This window comes from Cylas formicarius, unplaced genomic scaffold (genome assembly GCF_029955315.1).
Source record: "Cylas formicarius isolate icCylForm1 unplaced genomic scaffold, icCylForm1.1 PGA_scaffold_10__41_contigs__length_53128322, whole genome shotgun sequence".
NCBI lineage: Eukaryota > Metazoa > Arthropoda > Insecta > Coleoptera > Brentidae > Cylas > Cylas formicarius.
In genome coordinates this window covers 1,066,458-1,083,662 of record NW_026844214.1, presented here as the reverse complement: position 1 = coordinate 1,083,662, position 17,205 = coordinate 1,066,458, and the positions used below count along the sequence as shown (strand labels likewise).

Sequence of the window (17,205 nt, the reverse complement as noted above, 5' to 3'; positions counted from 1 at the left end):
TTTGATGAAATAAATATTAAATTAAAAACCTACGTGTGGTACTTATTTGTATATCAGATTCCGTGTTTAGGGCATAAAATCAGACGAATTCATGCATGAAAACAAGAAGGAGATAATTTTTTTTTTGCAGACCAGTGTTATTTAATGAAACACCTTATGCTTTAACGTCCCTCCCCACAATAAAGTCCTTCAAAAACGCGTTGAAATTAGCGAATGTGTCCACTCTTGTATTATAACTTATATTGTAATATTTTGATTTTCAATAAAGACAGTTTATTATTATTATTATTAAGTTGCGAACATTCTAATAAGATTTTGAAAATTAAGAAAATCAATGTTTGGAGCTATAATTTCAACAGATTTTGCTTTCTCTACTTGCAGTTTGTTTTGTAATTCCGTCAGCGGTAAATTACGTTCTACTGAGTCACTGTCACAATTGTCATTCGTTAACGGTGGTCATGGTTTGTGCTCTTAGCGACAGATTTTTCTCCTATTCAAATCCCTTGTCACTTAGGTGATGCTTGGTTTACACTGAGGTGATCAATGTTCACTTCCGCTTCCTGGCCCAAACTACCTTCGCCACTTATATTTTCATCATCACCGGGAAGGGTATTATAAACTCCACTATCAACTATTTTACTATTTAAATAAATGTTTAAATTTAAATAAAAGTTTCTTTAGAATAGACATTTGTCAATTCTATCCTAAAAAAAACTACCATCCCAAACAGGTAATGATTTGAAACTGCAAGAGTCCTTAAAAAATCCAAACCTCAGCAGATAAAGGAAATGCTACGGTGGTCGTGATCAGAAATGAAGTAACATTGGTTCTTCAACATATTCTCTAGCAAAATATCTGGATTCCTTATTAAAGCCCTTAACAAGGAAAACTGACAGTTTCGTGCTTAATTCCTTACACTTCATTGAACAATTAAAAAGCATTACATTAGAAACACAAAATATTTTGGTTGGTTTCGACGTAGAATTATTCTCTACTAAAGTTCCTATTCCAGAATTCCAGATGAAAATCCGAGAATCTGGAACCAAACCTTCTCACCTTAATTGAAAAATGCTTGTCTGGAATATATTTTTCTAATAACAGTCAAACTATTGAACAAACGTCGGGAATAGCTATGGGTTCTCCACTATCCCCATCGTCGCGAATATATTTATGGAAACCTTTGATAAGAGAGCTCTCGAAACCTTCCATCTAAAACCAAAATTATGGCAACACTACGTCGATCATACTGTTGTTTTTTGGCCTCATGGTCAGGATTCCCTAGTAGATTTTCTTAGACATTTAAACTCTATACACCCTAAAATAAGTTTTACCATTAAGTTGGAAACTAACAATTACCTTCCGTTCTCAGATATTATTATCAATAGAAAATCAGACCTTTGTGTGGTCCAAAAGTCATCGGTTATCAACTCTCTTGTTTGGAGAGCCGTAAAACTATCTCAGCCGGAGTCACTGAACCCATAATTAAAACACCTTACCTCTGCTGTTCTCTCTAATAATTTTCACGTTATAGACATTAAGCGTTCCATAAACAAATACACTTCACCACAACCTTCCAATAGCAATGAGGCCGAAAGCTATCCTACACTTGCCACTGTGGTCCTTCCTTGCATTCAAAACATCACTGACCACATGCCAAAAGTTCTAAAGAAATAGAACGCTTCCATCCGCTAAAGACAAAATTCCATTTGAGATGTCAGGAGTTTACAGCATTCCATGCTAGGCTCAAAGAACATGAAAGAGCCTGAAAGCTAAGACAAATAAACTCATCAGCAGTTGCCGAACACAATCACCAAACCGGGCATAAAATTTTATTCGATAAAACTAAAATTCTCAGGTCTCTACCTGTCAACAATATGGGAATCAGTCAGGTTAGTCATAAATGGATTCATATTTACAATTTAACAAAACAATTACACACTCGTGGGTATCTTTAGTTGTCTCCTCAATATCTAAGTGTTTCATTTCTAAACGCGCATGACTTTTATTTATCATGTCTCATATCGCACTACTCATTAAATCTAAACAAGATCCTTTGATAAAAGGACATACGAGTACATAAAGACTTGTCGTAACGGCCGTATTACCGATTTTTTTTTGCGATTTTTTGCAATAAAAAAACGCTCGACTGAGCAAAGTAAAACGTTTAACAAAGTGCGACAGTGAAAAATAATTTTATGAAATTTTACTCGAGTTTTGGAACTTCGGACGACACAAAGAACGCTCGTTCTAAAGTTTCTTGGTTACCTACCACATTCCCACTCAAAGACGAGGGTCTGATACTATGGTGCGTCGCGTCTAACGGACGCAGCGACTCCGCCAAACTGGTTTCTGTTAAGTACGCGAAATGTTACGTCATCGGAATAGATAAATGTTTAATCGAAATCGGTAAATACCCGGTAATTGTGCTTTTTGCGTAAATAATACCTAGATGGCACTCCATGGACCGTATAGAAATGTCATTGATTCCACCAAATGACATGTAGCGTAAAGTCGCGATCGCTGCGCCGCGTTCCCAGTTGACGGCGCCTTCTCGAACTAAGTACGTGAGAAAGGTAAACATGGCGGCGTCAGTTGTTTGGTGTTTTCAGCCCGAATTGAAATTTTAAAATTAAACCGTGTTCGTGATCAAAATGGATAATAAAAAGAGTCCCATTCGAAGGGCGAAACGTGCGGCAAAAGTGTTGGAAGATAATTTCTGGGATTGCAGTGTGTGTACGTTCAGAAATACCGCGGAAGCGTTTAAATGCTTAATGTGTGACGTTCGCAAGGGGACATCGACGAGAAAACCGAGGATAAATCCTCAATTAGTTGCCCAACAGGTACCGAGCCAATTTTTACCGGCGACGAGTAACCCGAAACGGGAGAAGAAGGACAAGAAATCGTTGAAAAAACGACGGCATCCGCCCCGTTTAAAAAATGTCGACAGGAGTAGCGCTCAAACCCGGGAAGTTACCGTTAACAGTGTCACCGTTGTTATTACCGAATATAAACCAAAAATTAAAACTGCGGAGACGGTGACCAGTAGCAGTTCGTCGGATCACGGTTCGCAATCCGAATCGAGCATGGATGCTAGGTGAATGTTGTAGTCTTAAGTGTAGTGAATATTAGGGTGAATTTATCTCGACGGGACGCACTTTTTTTTTTCTCGATATGTGGGATGTCAGTGACTCGGATGGGGACAATGACTCATCGAGCCAGGCTAACGCATTGCGTTTTTTCTCCCGGCCCACTGCCATTGAAAAGTTTGGTTAGGTTCTGGCGCGTTCGTCAGAATTAAAAAAGCATTTTCGAGGTGAAAAGATTGAAAACGATAAGTAGAAAGTAATATTATGAAGCCAATTGTTGTCTTTGTGGTAATATCTCATCATAAAGTACGGCTTTAAGAATATCCGCCATCAAAATTCAACAAATTATTGCAAAATTTGAATAGATGATGTTAATTAAATATTAATCAACCTAAAAAAGTTTAAATTATACAGTGGTCACTTAAGTGCGAAATTGGTGTGTGTCAGCTAAATGGGTACAGGTATGGCGGTAAAATAAGGTTAATAATTTTATCGTAAAAAAGTATTACTATTATAAAAGCACACTTTCTGCATATTTTTTTTAATTTTACTTTATTTATATTTAATCTAGATTAAGCAAGTAAATTTTAAAACTTGCCCAATGACAAATGACAAAAAGCGAGGGGTAAATCAGGCTTGAAATCTGGTACCAGCTCTGAGACATCTGTGAAATTTTTGTTATCTGTGAAAACATTTTCAGTTTTAGTTAGTTACTATAAGATTTCACAGATTTCACACTGATTTCAGAAATTACAGATTTCTGATCGTTTTTAGGGATTTGACAGATTTTTAAAATTTTTGTATTTCGTCGTAACTAAAAAAACTTTTAAAGTAAAAAGAAAACATATGTTCAAAAGTGGGCGTTATTTAATGTTTATAAATTTTAAAAACTGGCATACAAATGCTTTTAATTTTTTTTTAAATATTTCCTTTTTCTTCGACTTTAATTAATTTTCTTCGTTAAAGAAAAACTTTTAGCTAAATAGAAAGACTGAAGCGGATTTTTTTTAAAATGAAAACTATCTACATATTTCTTGTGACCCACTCTTACGCCTATTACCTTATAACCTTAAAAATGCTAGTAAGGTTGTTTCAATCGGAATTCAATGAATGAACGGAGGATATCGCGAAATAATTTTCTAACTATCAAAATTGGTTAGGATTTTAGGATGCCACCAAACCATAGATGTATACTAATTAGTTTGTTACGTAAAGATAATTAGAAACTGCTCAAAGCTTCAACAAAACTTTAGAAATACTTTATGATTTCAAGTTTCATAGATTTCGCAGATTTTACGCATAATATAGGCATAAATTCGTAAAAAACATTTTTTTCTAATTGATTTTAATGGTAATTTTTTTTCGATAGAAATTTAATAATTATCATCGAAATTGTTAACTAAATATGTAAACTTGCAAAAAAAAAATAAAAACATAAAACGTATTTTTTAGTAAATCAAAATTAAAATCTCCCATGATAATGTTTGTTCCCGTGGAATCGCTCAGTTCATCCAAATAATTTGAAAAATAGTCCAAAAATTTAGCATTTTCCAACTGTGGAGGATGATATGGACCACTACATAGATATTTTGACCCAAATAGCACCATCTCCGCAGACAACATCCGTACATAATTCTGTACACGAGATACATTCTTTAATTTGTACTTTACATCATACCTTATCAATGCCATCGCTCCTCCAGTTCTTCTATTATTGGTAACGCACTGTTCCAGCTTGTATCCATCAATACACAACTCACTGTGATGAATATCCCCAGATACATGAGTTTCAGAAAAAAACACTGCTTAGGGTTTCCAGTCATTAATGAGAACCATTATATTGTCCTTATTGTTCAGATATCCCTGACAATTAAAGTAAACTACTCCAGAACTTAAGGCGATATTAGTGTCTAATTGCTATTTCACAAATTTATTACGTTGGACTTGTTCAATGGGCTTATATGTCATGCAGTTGTTTATTCCCATGCTGTATGGTCAACATTTAATTTCAAACTATATTTGTTATTGGCTGCTACAAAATTTGGACACTTAAATTCCTTACTAGCGCAGTCTTTTATGTCATGTGTACCACTGCATTGTGGACATAGTTTTTTATCCTTACACTCTTTAGCCAAATGACCATATTTACAGCATTTAAAGCATCTAACAATTCCATAATCATTGTAAATTGGACAACGATTCCAGCCAATATTCATTTTTTCTTGTTCCATTAAAGTTTGGTACGTATCTAAGTTTACTTTATGGAATTTATAATAACAACAAAAGGTTTACGTAATTTTTTTATATATTATTTTACTTATTATGTTAGTTAAGTACGGCGGAATTGCAAAAATTTGGAGTTTTGACCACTTTCTATTGTTTAAAATATCAATATCAATTTTCACAAACCGCAAACTTAAGCACAGATATTATAAAATTGGTGATTTTATTTGGATTTTTTGGAATATTCACTCAGTATAAGGTTACAAAAAATATTTTCTTTGCTTTTTTTCTATGTCGCTTTAATTGTTTTTTTTTACCTACACATGATTATCAATTATCGAAATTGGTAATTAAATATTTTAAACATGCCCTTTTTCCTAAAGAAAATTAAAATCGAAGAAAAGGGAAAAAATTAAAGAACTAAATTTTGAAAAAAATTTCACGATACTCTTTCTAACAAAAAATGCTAAATATATTTTTTATATATAATTTTTACTTTTCTTTTAACTCCACTGGAATAAAATTATGTAGCTATTTAATGAAAAGTTGTGTCTTCCTAAGCATAATTTAAGTTTTTTTGAAAATTTTAAACATGTTTATAGAATTATCAAAATCAGTATAAAGTTGCGAAAAATATTTTCTCTGCTCTTTTTATATTTGGCTTTAATTGTAGTTTTTTTTCACCTGCACGTGATTAACAAATATCGAAATTGGTAATTAAATTTTTTAAACACGGCCTTTTTCTTAAAGAAAACTACTTAAAATCGAAGAAAACGGAAATAATTAAAGAATAAAATTTTGAAAAAATTTCTGAATATTAAATCTTATCTGTCTTAAAAATTTATGGAATTTATCAAATTTGCATTTATTAATTTAAATCTTAAAAGTAACGAAGTAACGATACCCTTTCAAACAAAAAAGACTAAATGTTTTTTTTATTTGTAATTTTCACTTTTTTTTTAACTTTAGTAGAATGAAATTATTTAGCTATTTTTTTCTGTTTGGTTTTAATTGTATTTTTTTTTGTCTGCAGAAAATTAGTTAAAGTCAAAGGAAAAAATCATGAAACCATTTTGAAAATGATTTGCTTTTATTAATTTAATACGAACACTACACTTTCCTATTAAAAAAAAAAAAGTTGTGTTGTGTACCATTTTTACTTATTATTTTATTAACTCCGACGGAATAAAAAAAATCCCCAGACCCAACGCATTGATTTTCAAAGTCAAAATTGTCGTCAAAACTGCCTGTCAATTGACTAGTCAAATTCGATCAAAATGTTGTAAATAACATCTTCCAATTGAATAGCGTTATCTATCATTATTTAATAATTACATGTATTTTGGTAATAAATTATCATATCAAGGAATACCAGAATACGATAATCAAAATTTTTAAAATTTAAAAAATTTAAAGGTGCTTTAACTCCACTAAAAATTTTAGAAATGTGTTATAATTTAATAAAGATATAACAGATAACAAAGATTTCAGTTTCAAAGTTGAACTGCAAAAATTAATCAATGGGATTTTTTTCCCAGTGACCACTGTGTATATCGTTGGAGTTAGTTGACTCCCAATGCGATTTCAACATGGCCGTTCAAGCTCCACGAAGTTCTAATTAAGAACTGTGATTTTGAATCGCCAAAAACTATATTTCTATATTTATGTCTTTTAATTTTTTTTTTCGAAAATTTTTTGAATTTTTTTTTATGGTATTTACTGTTCCAAAATATGCTTCCTCGAATGGTGCCATTTTTATTTCCGATAAACGCGGCCCTATTCGTATGTTACACTGCCGTTAACCGATCGTTGTTCAAACCGAACTTTAATCCAATTTTAGATACGGATGATTTCAATTCAAAAACTGTGACGTATAAATCGCAAGCGAAACGCAGTTAATGCATTTCGCGTGTACCTCGCTTATAGTAAATATTGTGAAATCGAGAGGTGGGGAACCTGGTAAACGAGTATGTATCGTGAAACGGACAGGATGTATGCCCAGATGATAAAAAGCTCATTGTCAATGTTTCGCAAGAAACTACGCCGTTTTGTAATGTTATGTAACATTTTTTTTTATAAATGTGTTGTGTTGAATATAAATTATTTTGAAAAACTACCAGCGTTTTTTTTTATATTAATAATAATAATAATAATAAAAAGTCTTTATTATAACAAAAAAAAAACAAGATACAATATTAATATTTTTGAAAACAAAACAAAACTGAACCGCTAAAGAACTATTTATATAATTAATAAATTGCGCGCTATTTATTGAAATAAAAAATGGATGAACAACAAATAAAATATGAAAGATACCTGCAAAATCGGAAGAACAACAAAATTCAAACAATTGAAGATAAAGAATTTGATAACGCAATATAATCCCTTGCCCATACATACACTACATCACAGTAGTTAAAATGTGAGAAAACAAGTGACTCACGTAATTGTCTCCTTAGTTTAAAATTTAAAATATGCCTGTTACTGTATAAGATATTTAGTGGGAAACATGCCTTTTGAAACATATTTTTTAAATATTCACGAAATCTTAGATCACAATCTACGATCACCCCCAAATTTTTTGCTGAATCTTCAACGGAAAGTTTAATATTATCTAACATTATGTTAATAGTTTTTCAGTTAATATTTGCTCAAATTCGAAATAGCTCGGTCGCTATCGTACAGGGTGTTCACTTTATTAGGGGTCTGTACCTTTTCTCAGGAACTACGTAGAAAAAAAAGTTTTACGGTTTAAATCAAATTTTAAAAGTATTTATTTTTTATATATACAGGGTGTCCGATAAGTGCTGGACCGACAATTTAAAATTTTAAACGGAACACCCTATATATTTGGATATTTTTGGAATCCTTGGCAAAAAGGTAACTTTTATAAAAACTACTTATTTTTTTTTTTGGGTATAAGACATAGATATATCAAATTATAGGTATTTTGACCCGCTTTGAGAAAAAAATGTCCTTTAAATTTAAGACTCCCTGTATAATTTAAAAAACCAAGTCATTGTAGATTGTTCGAAGGAAGTCATCTAAAAATGCGTTTAAAGTTTGATCAAGTAGTCGTTACTACCAGCCGTGGAAGATCCTATTATATAAGAACATAATTTTGCATAAAAAAAATATAATCTCGAGTTCTGTCTAAACTACACAAAATTCGAAGAAGTAGTTTCTATAATGTTACCTTTATTTTTGGCAAGGATTCTAAAAATATCAAAATATATAGGGACTTATCGGACATCCTGTATATATAACAATTAAATACTTTTAAAATTTGATTTAAACCGTAAAACTTGTTTTTCTAAAACAAGTAGTTCCTGACAAAAGGTACAGGCCCCTAATAAAGTGCCCACCCTGTACATTCATTTAAACAAAGAAATTCAACTCAAAAAAAGTTGTTTCAATGTTTGCTGTAATTTTTTTAAATTTCGCATTTGAAAATTACTGTATTTCGTAATACTGTTCGAGACTGTATACGAAGGTGACTTGAAACGTTTTCGACCTCACCCTGTAGTTTTGCACCTCTTGATAGCTATTTATCGAACTTGAGTGATGCGAGTGTTCTCTGGAAAAAAATTTAGTATAGAGCTGTTATAAAATATTTATCTTTGTAAGGCCAAAGGCCTACGAAAATTGAAGTTGAGGTGAGTATGAATTTATGGGAAATTAAACGTGACCGTAAGAGCTTAGGAGGTCATGAATGTTCGGGATGTCCATAAACTGTAGCTATCGACGATAATATTGCAAAAAATACATCAAATGATATTAAACGAGCGTAGAATTAAATTAAAAACCTTTTTTGGGAGTCATCATAATCGATTACCTTCAAAAAGGCAGAACCATTTTAGTATTACAGTACGCATCATTACGTGACTAGCTGAGGACAGAAATTGTGGAAAAATGGTCAGATTTGCAAAAAAAAACGCTGTTTCACCAATACCTCGATACCACGAATTACGGTTTGAACTGCTTGATCATCTACCTTACTTACCAGATCTAGCCCCAAGCGACTCACTTGAAAACTACGCTCGGAGGACAAAGATTTTCGTCACCTTCGTGATAGTTACAAAGGGACTACGTAGAAAAATAAAAAAATAAATTGATAAAAAAATGTCTTGTAAGTAAGGCATTCTGCAAGATAGACCACCAAAAGAATGACAGTTGATTTTACTATATAGAGTGTCGAATGTATGTTGAACGCCGCCGAAATTAAAATTTTGATTTTAATCACGACAAATTAGCATGCAGGTTTTTTTTTGTCAAAATGGGCTAGAAGGTTTTTGTGTAATTAATTAAAAAAGAACGTTTTCTGTAAACTCTTCGACTCATGAACAAACAAACGTTCTTGGCCGACAAAGATGCCTTTAAAATCGTGTTACTTATTTTCGAAACACCCCGTATATCGATGAAACCCTAACCAACAAATATAAGCCACATTTGATCTGTTTGTAATAATTATATTAAGTATCTACGTATTGTCAATGCGAATTACGAACAAATATATACACGCGCATCGGGATGATGTCAAGCTGAACAAATTCTGTTAGGAGTGCCAGAACTGTACCATAATTTCGTTACGCGTATACATTGATGGCTCTAAATTATCACCGCCGCCAAATGAAATTCCTGACAAAATTCAGTTAGTCGCGTGGGGTTTTGATATTCGGTTATACGTTATGCGCTCAAAACTGTTTTGCGTTTGTCGGGGAGCACTATGGAAGAATTCTCGGTATCATAGTTCGGTTTTGCCGTTGCTTCCAATAATTTTTTGATTACGAAACAGCTAAACTACGTGGTAAAAAGCGATTCTGTGGAAAAACAAAAAAGAAACAGCCTGTCAATAACGCTCCCCCGCGGACTGTACATAAACTAATATCAGAAATTTACGTGGTCCTATCAAGTTAACACAGATTTAGGTTAAATAAAAAATTTTTTAAAAGCGATGCATTTTGACACCAAAATTTTCAAAAAAATAAGCTCACCGGGAGGAAAAAACCAGATAAGTAAATACATTTTTATAAAAACCAAATATTACTTAGGTGGTGTTTGTTAGTTGTTAAGTCGGCAAGAATAAAAATGGAACGATTAGAATCTTTTGTTGAAAGTATTTTATTATGGTAAAAAGTTTATATGCTTTTGGAATACGGGAATACAGTCCAAAACTGACGTAAATACTGTATGTATACTTACGTCATAAGCTACAAGCACTTTTTACCGGAAACTCAGAAGATTTTACAAGAGATTAAAAATTTTTTTCTTTTCAAATCTGTCGCTTTTTGGGGTAAAACTGGAATTACATAAACACGGTCTTTCACGTACCCCCAAAACAAAAAAATCTATTGCCCATCAATTGACTGGATCGTGTGTTGAGATTAGTCTATCCCCATAAACTAATAATAATATAATCTTTATTTAGCATTATGCTACATAAAAAATGAAAAATATAAATTCTAAATATAAAATATAAAATTCCAGATAAACGGAAACCAAAAGCTAAGCACGCAGAAATCACAATTTGGACAACACATGGCATCTTAAAAGTCTTTTAAATTTATTAATGCAAAAAAATATTGGACCTTTAAAAGTGTTCCCACTTTCTTGTGTCACCCGGTATACTTCAGAGCTATATGTTACGATGCTTTTAACGGTTGAATTGTAAATTATTTTTTTGTTATTTACATTTATATTTTTGTCCCAGAGTTCTGCCTTTGTCGATTTTCAGTAACAGTAACAGGACGATAATTTTCAACACTGTACTAACTCTCCTTCAGAAATCAGAATTTCATTTACACATACAGTTATCTTTAAAAAAATAAATATATAATTAATTTAATTAAATTTGCAATTTGCAAAGTACGCAGAATTATAACCCCAGAGTCCTCGACTATGCTTAACAATAAATAATTAAATAATAAAATATAAAAGCCTGATCCTTTTCCCCTTTTATTTGCGTAAGTAAAAGTTACAATCAGGATTTCATTCTCACATACAATTATCGAAAAAAAAAATATCTTATTTCTCGTGAATGTGAGCAGATTCCTCCACTATGCTTAGTCAAAGGATAAGAAAAAAACAAGCCACTTAAAATTCTTTATGTCGCCAAACCGGGGTTGGCAGGGTACTGGAAAAACCCGGAAAATGAAAGTGCGAGTTAATTATTGCACTTTGTTTTTGTGCGATTCAATATGTGCATTTTAAAAGAGTTTTCAAAAATTGTATTTTTATGATAGTGCTTTTTTTCTAATTTTGAGTAACATCTACATTTTTGTACATAATAATAAATAAATAAATAGTACAATGTCAAAGCCTGATTAAAATTAATATTAACTGTTGTTTTACGAAAGAAAATGGCGTAAAAACCTTCCTACGTTGATTTCACTATGACTGAAGTAGGAAAACCACTTAGACGCAATATGGCGCGGTTAGGATCGAAAAGCCTTGAAACAAATTGCGAAATGTCAAGATTAAAATCGTTTTCACTTAACTCGTGTAAAAACAACGCTTCTGTCGGTCGTCCCAAGTGTCGTTCGAAACACTCAAAGCTAATGTTTTTGTTATTCAAAAAGGCAAATCGAGAATCCACAGTGAAAAAAATCCTAGAAAAATGTACCTGTTAAAAATTGATTATGGAACTTTTTTATTTCCGTTGAAATTCGTCAATTTTTTTATTATTTTATTATTTTTCCATATAATCCCCCTTAATTGCAATACACTTATTACAACTTTTTATTAACAACTCAATCCCTTAAAAAAATTCTTTTGGTTTGTCTGCAAAATGAGCTAAAACAGCCTCTTTTAACTCAACTTCGTCGTTAAACCGCCGTCCACGTAACTCAAGTATCCAAACAAATAATAGTCGCTGGGGGCCATATCTGGACTATAGGGGGGATGATCTATCTGTTGGAACCTACAAACTCCAAAATGGCAGCTTGTGCAACACCAGCAGCACGGACAGGTGCATTATCGTGCAAAAGACGCACGCCTCTGGTCAGTTTTCCTCGACGTTTTACACGTATGCAGTCTCGCAATTTATGTAATAATGTTGCGTAATAATTACCATTGACAGTGGTATTAGTTTCTTTAAAATCTATCAAAAGAATTTCTTCACAATCCCAAAAGATCGCGGCCGTCATCTTTTTTGTTGATTGGCAGACTCTGAATTTTCTCGGAGACGCCACTCGATTGATTCTTTTTTCGATAGAGGATCATAATAGAGAACCATAGTTTCTTCTCCCGTCACGATAGTTTCTATCGCAGCCTTCGGTTCCGACCTACAGAGTTCCAAAAAAGATCGCGCACACTCGACATGGAGATTGTTTTTGAATAGCCGAAAGGTTTTTAGGGACCCATCTTATGCATACCTAAATGATCATGTAGGATTCGACGAACGCTTTTATCAGAAAGCTTAGTAATTTCGAAGATTTCCTTGACCTTTAAACGTCGATCACTCAATACCACCTCTTCCACAATCGCAACAATATCTTCCGTTACGATCTCCACTGGTCGACCAGTTCTTGAATCATCTTCAAGGGACTCCTGCCCCATTCGAAATCGTTTTGCCGATTCTTTCACTACAGAATACGAAGGAGAATTTTGGCCGTACACACCATCCAGCCTTTCATTAATAACTTTAGGTGCTAACCCTTCTTTTATCAAAAACGTTATGCCTGCTCTATACTCAATTTGCGTTATGTGCGTGGGAGGGGGGGTGACGGGGGGGGTGGAGGGAGAGAGAAAGGGGGGAGATAGAGAGATAGGTGGTGGGAAGGTGAGAGAGTGCGGAGGAGAGGTGGAGAGAGATAGGGGAGAGAAAAGGGGGTGGGGAAGACAGAGAGAAACTCACTTTCGCGTAGAAAACAATGATGTCAACGTACTCTACTACTCTATTAAGAAATTTGGAATATTTTCTACGGGGGTTGTAACGAAAATTTTATGTTCCCGAGAGAAGTTCTTTTTCTAATATTAATTAATTAATATTAATATTACTATTAGATCGCCACCGGACCTCAGAATCTGATGCCTAAATGAACGGTAAAAAATGGATTGGTAGAAACGTAATTATAGGCTTCGGGGGTAAATATTTATCGATGGAAATGTTTTGCGATAACAACGGCAAACGCTGAAGACCCTCAAAATGGCTCTCGTTAGTGATTAAAGCAATTCAAAACACGCGCTTTAAAAAGCCTCTTCCGGCCGTCGTCGTCGTCGTCGACGAGCTCCCTCTCCTTCTTCATTAGCCGGTTTGCCGCCGTAAATATGAGAACCGATTATTTCGAGAAAAAAAAATTGCCAGACAAACATTTCACCCACTTGCACTTACAAAGTTTTCGTATTGTAAGTGGTAACTGTGACGTTAACGGTATGGTTTATGGGGGTTTCCTTGTTTTTTTTTCATTTCTTTTTTGCTATATAGATAATTTTAGTAAGTTTTAATATGTAAAAAAAATAACGTAAAGCGGTTCACTCTGCAAGTGGTAACTTGATGTCAACGACATTGTTTATGGGATTTTCCTTGTTTCCTTGTTTTTTTTATTCTTTTTTTTTTGTTTCTTTTTTGCTCTATAGATATTTTTGGTTAATTTTAATATGTAAAAAAATAAATGTAAGGCGGTATTTAGTGTGTATTCCACAAATATTTCACTTTATAAGTGGTAACTTTGATTTTAACGGTATTGTTTATGGGGTGTGCCTTGGTTTTTGTTATTCTTTTTTATTTCATTTCTTCATTTCTTTTCTGCTCTATAGATAATTTTGGTTGGTATATGTAAAAAAATAAATGTAAGGCAATTTTTAGCATAGATTCCACAAATTTTTCACTTTATGAGGGTTTCCTTGTTTTTTTTCAATTCATTTTTTTCATTTTTTTTTTTTGCTTTGTAGATGATTTTGGTTAGTTTTTATATGTAAAAAAATATACGTAAGGCAGTGTTTAGTGTGTATTCCACAAATCTTTCACTTTGTTTTTTTTTGTTTTCCTTGTTTCCTTGTTTTTTTATTTCTTTTCTGCTCTATAAATAATTTTGGTCAGTTTTAATATGTAAAAAAATAAATGTAAGGCAGTGTTTGGCATATATTCCACAAATTTTTCACTTTGTAAGTGGTAACATTGACATTAACGGTATTGTTTATTGGGTTTTCATTGTTTTTTTTAATCACTTTTTTCATTTTATTTTTGCTTTATAGATAATTTTGGTTTGTTTTAATATGCTAAATATAAGGCGGCATTTAAAGTTCAAAGTTCAAATTTTTTCACTTTGAAAGTGGCACTTTGACGTTGACGGTATTAATGGGGTTTTCCTTGTTTTTTGTTATTCTTTTTTTTTTCTTTTTTTGCTCTATAGATAAATTTGGATAGTTTTATTATATAAAAAAATAAAATTAAGGCGGTGTTTAGTGTGTATTCCGCAAATCTTTCACTTTATAAGTGGTAACTTGATGTTAACGGTATTGTTTATGGAGTTTTCCTTGTTTTTTTTTTCATTTATTTTTTGTTCTATAGATAATTTTTGTTGGGTTTGTTTTAATACGTAAAAAAATAAATGCAAGGCGTTATCTAAAGTGTGTATTCCACAAGATTTTCACTTTGTAAGTGTTTTTCTTGTTTTGTTTAATTCACTTTTTCATTTCATTTTTACTATATAAATAATTTTGTTTAGTTTCAATAAGTAAAAAAATAAATGTAAGGTGGCATTTAAAGTGTGTATTAAAGAAAATTCTCGTTTTGTATGTGGTAACTTTGACGTTAAGGGTGTTTTTTATGGGATTTTCCCTGTTTTTTTTAATTCATTTTTTTCATTTCACTTTTGCTCTGCACATAATTTGTGTGTATTCCATAAAGTTTTCACTTTGCAAGTGCTATCTTTGACGTGTATTTTTTAATTCATTTTCTCTTTTTCATTTTTGCTCTACGAGTATACATAATTTTGGTTAGTTTTATTATTTGAAAAATGGAAACAGTATCGTTGCTCCATCAAGATAGCAGTAGTTTCCTTAGAAATTTAAACCCTATAAACCCGTTTTACCATTGAAATAGAAACTAATAATAACCCCGCATTGTCACATCATCATCCGACTCAGAAATCATCTCAAGTTTTCAACTTTCTTGTTTACAGAGCTGTAAAACTATCTCAGCTCGAGTCATTAAAACTAGTATTAAAACACCTTACGTTTGCTCTTCTCTCTAATAATTTCCACATTAAAGATATTAAGCGTTCCATCACAAAATACACTTCACCGCAACCTTCCAACAGCAATGAAGCCGAAAGCAATCCCACACTTGCCACTGTTGTCCTTCCTTACATTCAAAACATTACTGACGACATATCAAAAGCTCTAAAGGAATATAACGCCAAGACTAGATTTAGCACTTGTCCAAAAATCTCTCCACATCTTCGATTCGTCAAAGACAAAATTCTATTCAGGAGTTTACAGCATTCCATGCAGATGCGGCAAAGAATACCTCGAAGAGACCGGACGAAAACTATCAACTAGGCTCGAAGAACATGACAGAGCCTTAAAACTAAGACAAATAAACAACAACAACAACAACAACAACAACAAATAAACTCATCAACAATCGTAACCGCGACTCAGATCTTTACCTGTCACTAATATGGGAAGCAGTCATCACTCATTTAGCTCCCCCCCCCTTCCCTCAAACAATATATAAGCAGGTATAGAGTTAAATGCGAGCCAGTTTCGGTCAAGTTCTGAAAAAGCCAACAAGATGATTGGCGAAATTTTAGCAAGTTGGATTCGACAAAGTTTTATAAAAAATATTACAGTAGCTTGTGAAAGTTTCTAGGTGAAGTGTCCTCTATTGGCAGATTTTTGAAACATTTTTATTTACTACTAGGAATCCATGACAAGGAGGCCAAATAATAAAAGTATCATCGACATAGCTTTTCCATAATTTTGGTTTTAAATGGAAGGTGTAGGGAGCTTTCTTCTCAAAGGCTTCAATAAATATATTTGCGATGACTGGTGATAGTGGAGAACCCATAGCTGTTCCCGACGTTTGTATTTTTCTTATAACTGTCAAATTTTTAAACGAACATCTTCAATAAGTCAAAGAGCAAATTCCATTTGAGATGCCAGAAGTTTACAGCATTCCATGCATATGCGGCAAAGAATACATTGGAGAAGCTAAGCTCAAAGAACATGAAAGAGCTTTAAGACTAAGACAAACAAACTCATCAGCAGTTGCCGAACACAATCCCGAAACCAGACGTAAAATTTTATTCGATAAAACTAAAATTCTTGCATGTAATCATTTCTTCTACCGAAGCCAAATTCGAGAGTCTATAGAAATCTAAGGGGTGTTTTTGTATTATTCGATTGACATGAATTTTATTTATCCGAAAGATAATCTTGTGGCATTACATTTTAAATATGATTTCTGGCATATGACCGCCACGGCTGGCGCGGATGTAGTCCAATCTGGACGTCCAATTTTCGATAGTTTTTTCCAACATTTGTGGCCGTATATCGGCAATAACACGGCGAATGCTGTCTTCCAAATGGTCAAGCGTTTGTGGCTTATCCGCATAGACCAATGACTTTACATAGCGCCACAGAAAGTAGTCTAGGGGTTTTAAATCACAAGATCTTCGAGGCCAATTCACAGGTCCAAAACGTGAAATTAGGCGGTCAGCAAATGTGTTCTTCAATAAATCGATCGTGGCACGAGCTGTGTGACATGTTGCGCCTGGACCTCATGGTTATTCAATTCAGGAATGAAAGAGTTAGTAATCATAGCTCTATACCGATCACCATTGACTGTAACGTTCTGGCCATCATCGTTTTTGAAGAAGTACGGACCAATGATTCCACCAGCCCATAAAGCGCACCAAACAGTCCATTTTTCTTCGCTTCGCTCCAAATA

The 17,205-nt window shown here is 33.1% G+C and overlaps 1 protein-coding gene across 1 annotated transcript; it reads left to right on the top strand.

Moving 5' to 3' along the window:
- The first annotated feature begins 2,580 nt into the window (after positions 1-2,580).
- On the top strand, positions 2,581-7,395 carry LOC132707708 (YY1-associated factor 2). Its single transcript, XM_060679637.1, has one exon. The coding sequence runs from the start codon at positions 2,652-2,654 to the stop codon at positions 3,096-3,098; it is 447 nt and encodes a 148-aa protein (XP_060535620.1). The 5' UTR covers positions 2,581-2,651; the 3' UTR covers positions 3,099-7,395.
- The last annotated feature ends 9,810 nt before the right edge of the window (positions 7,396-17,205 follow it).

Coding starts and splice junctions, on each gene's coding strand:
- LOC132707708 (XM_060679637.1), top strand. CDS start 2,652: ATGGATAATAAAAAGAGTCCCATTCGAAGGGCGAAACGTGCGGCAAAA.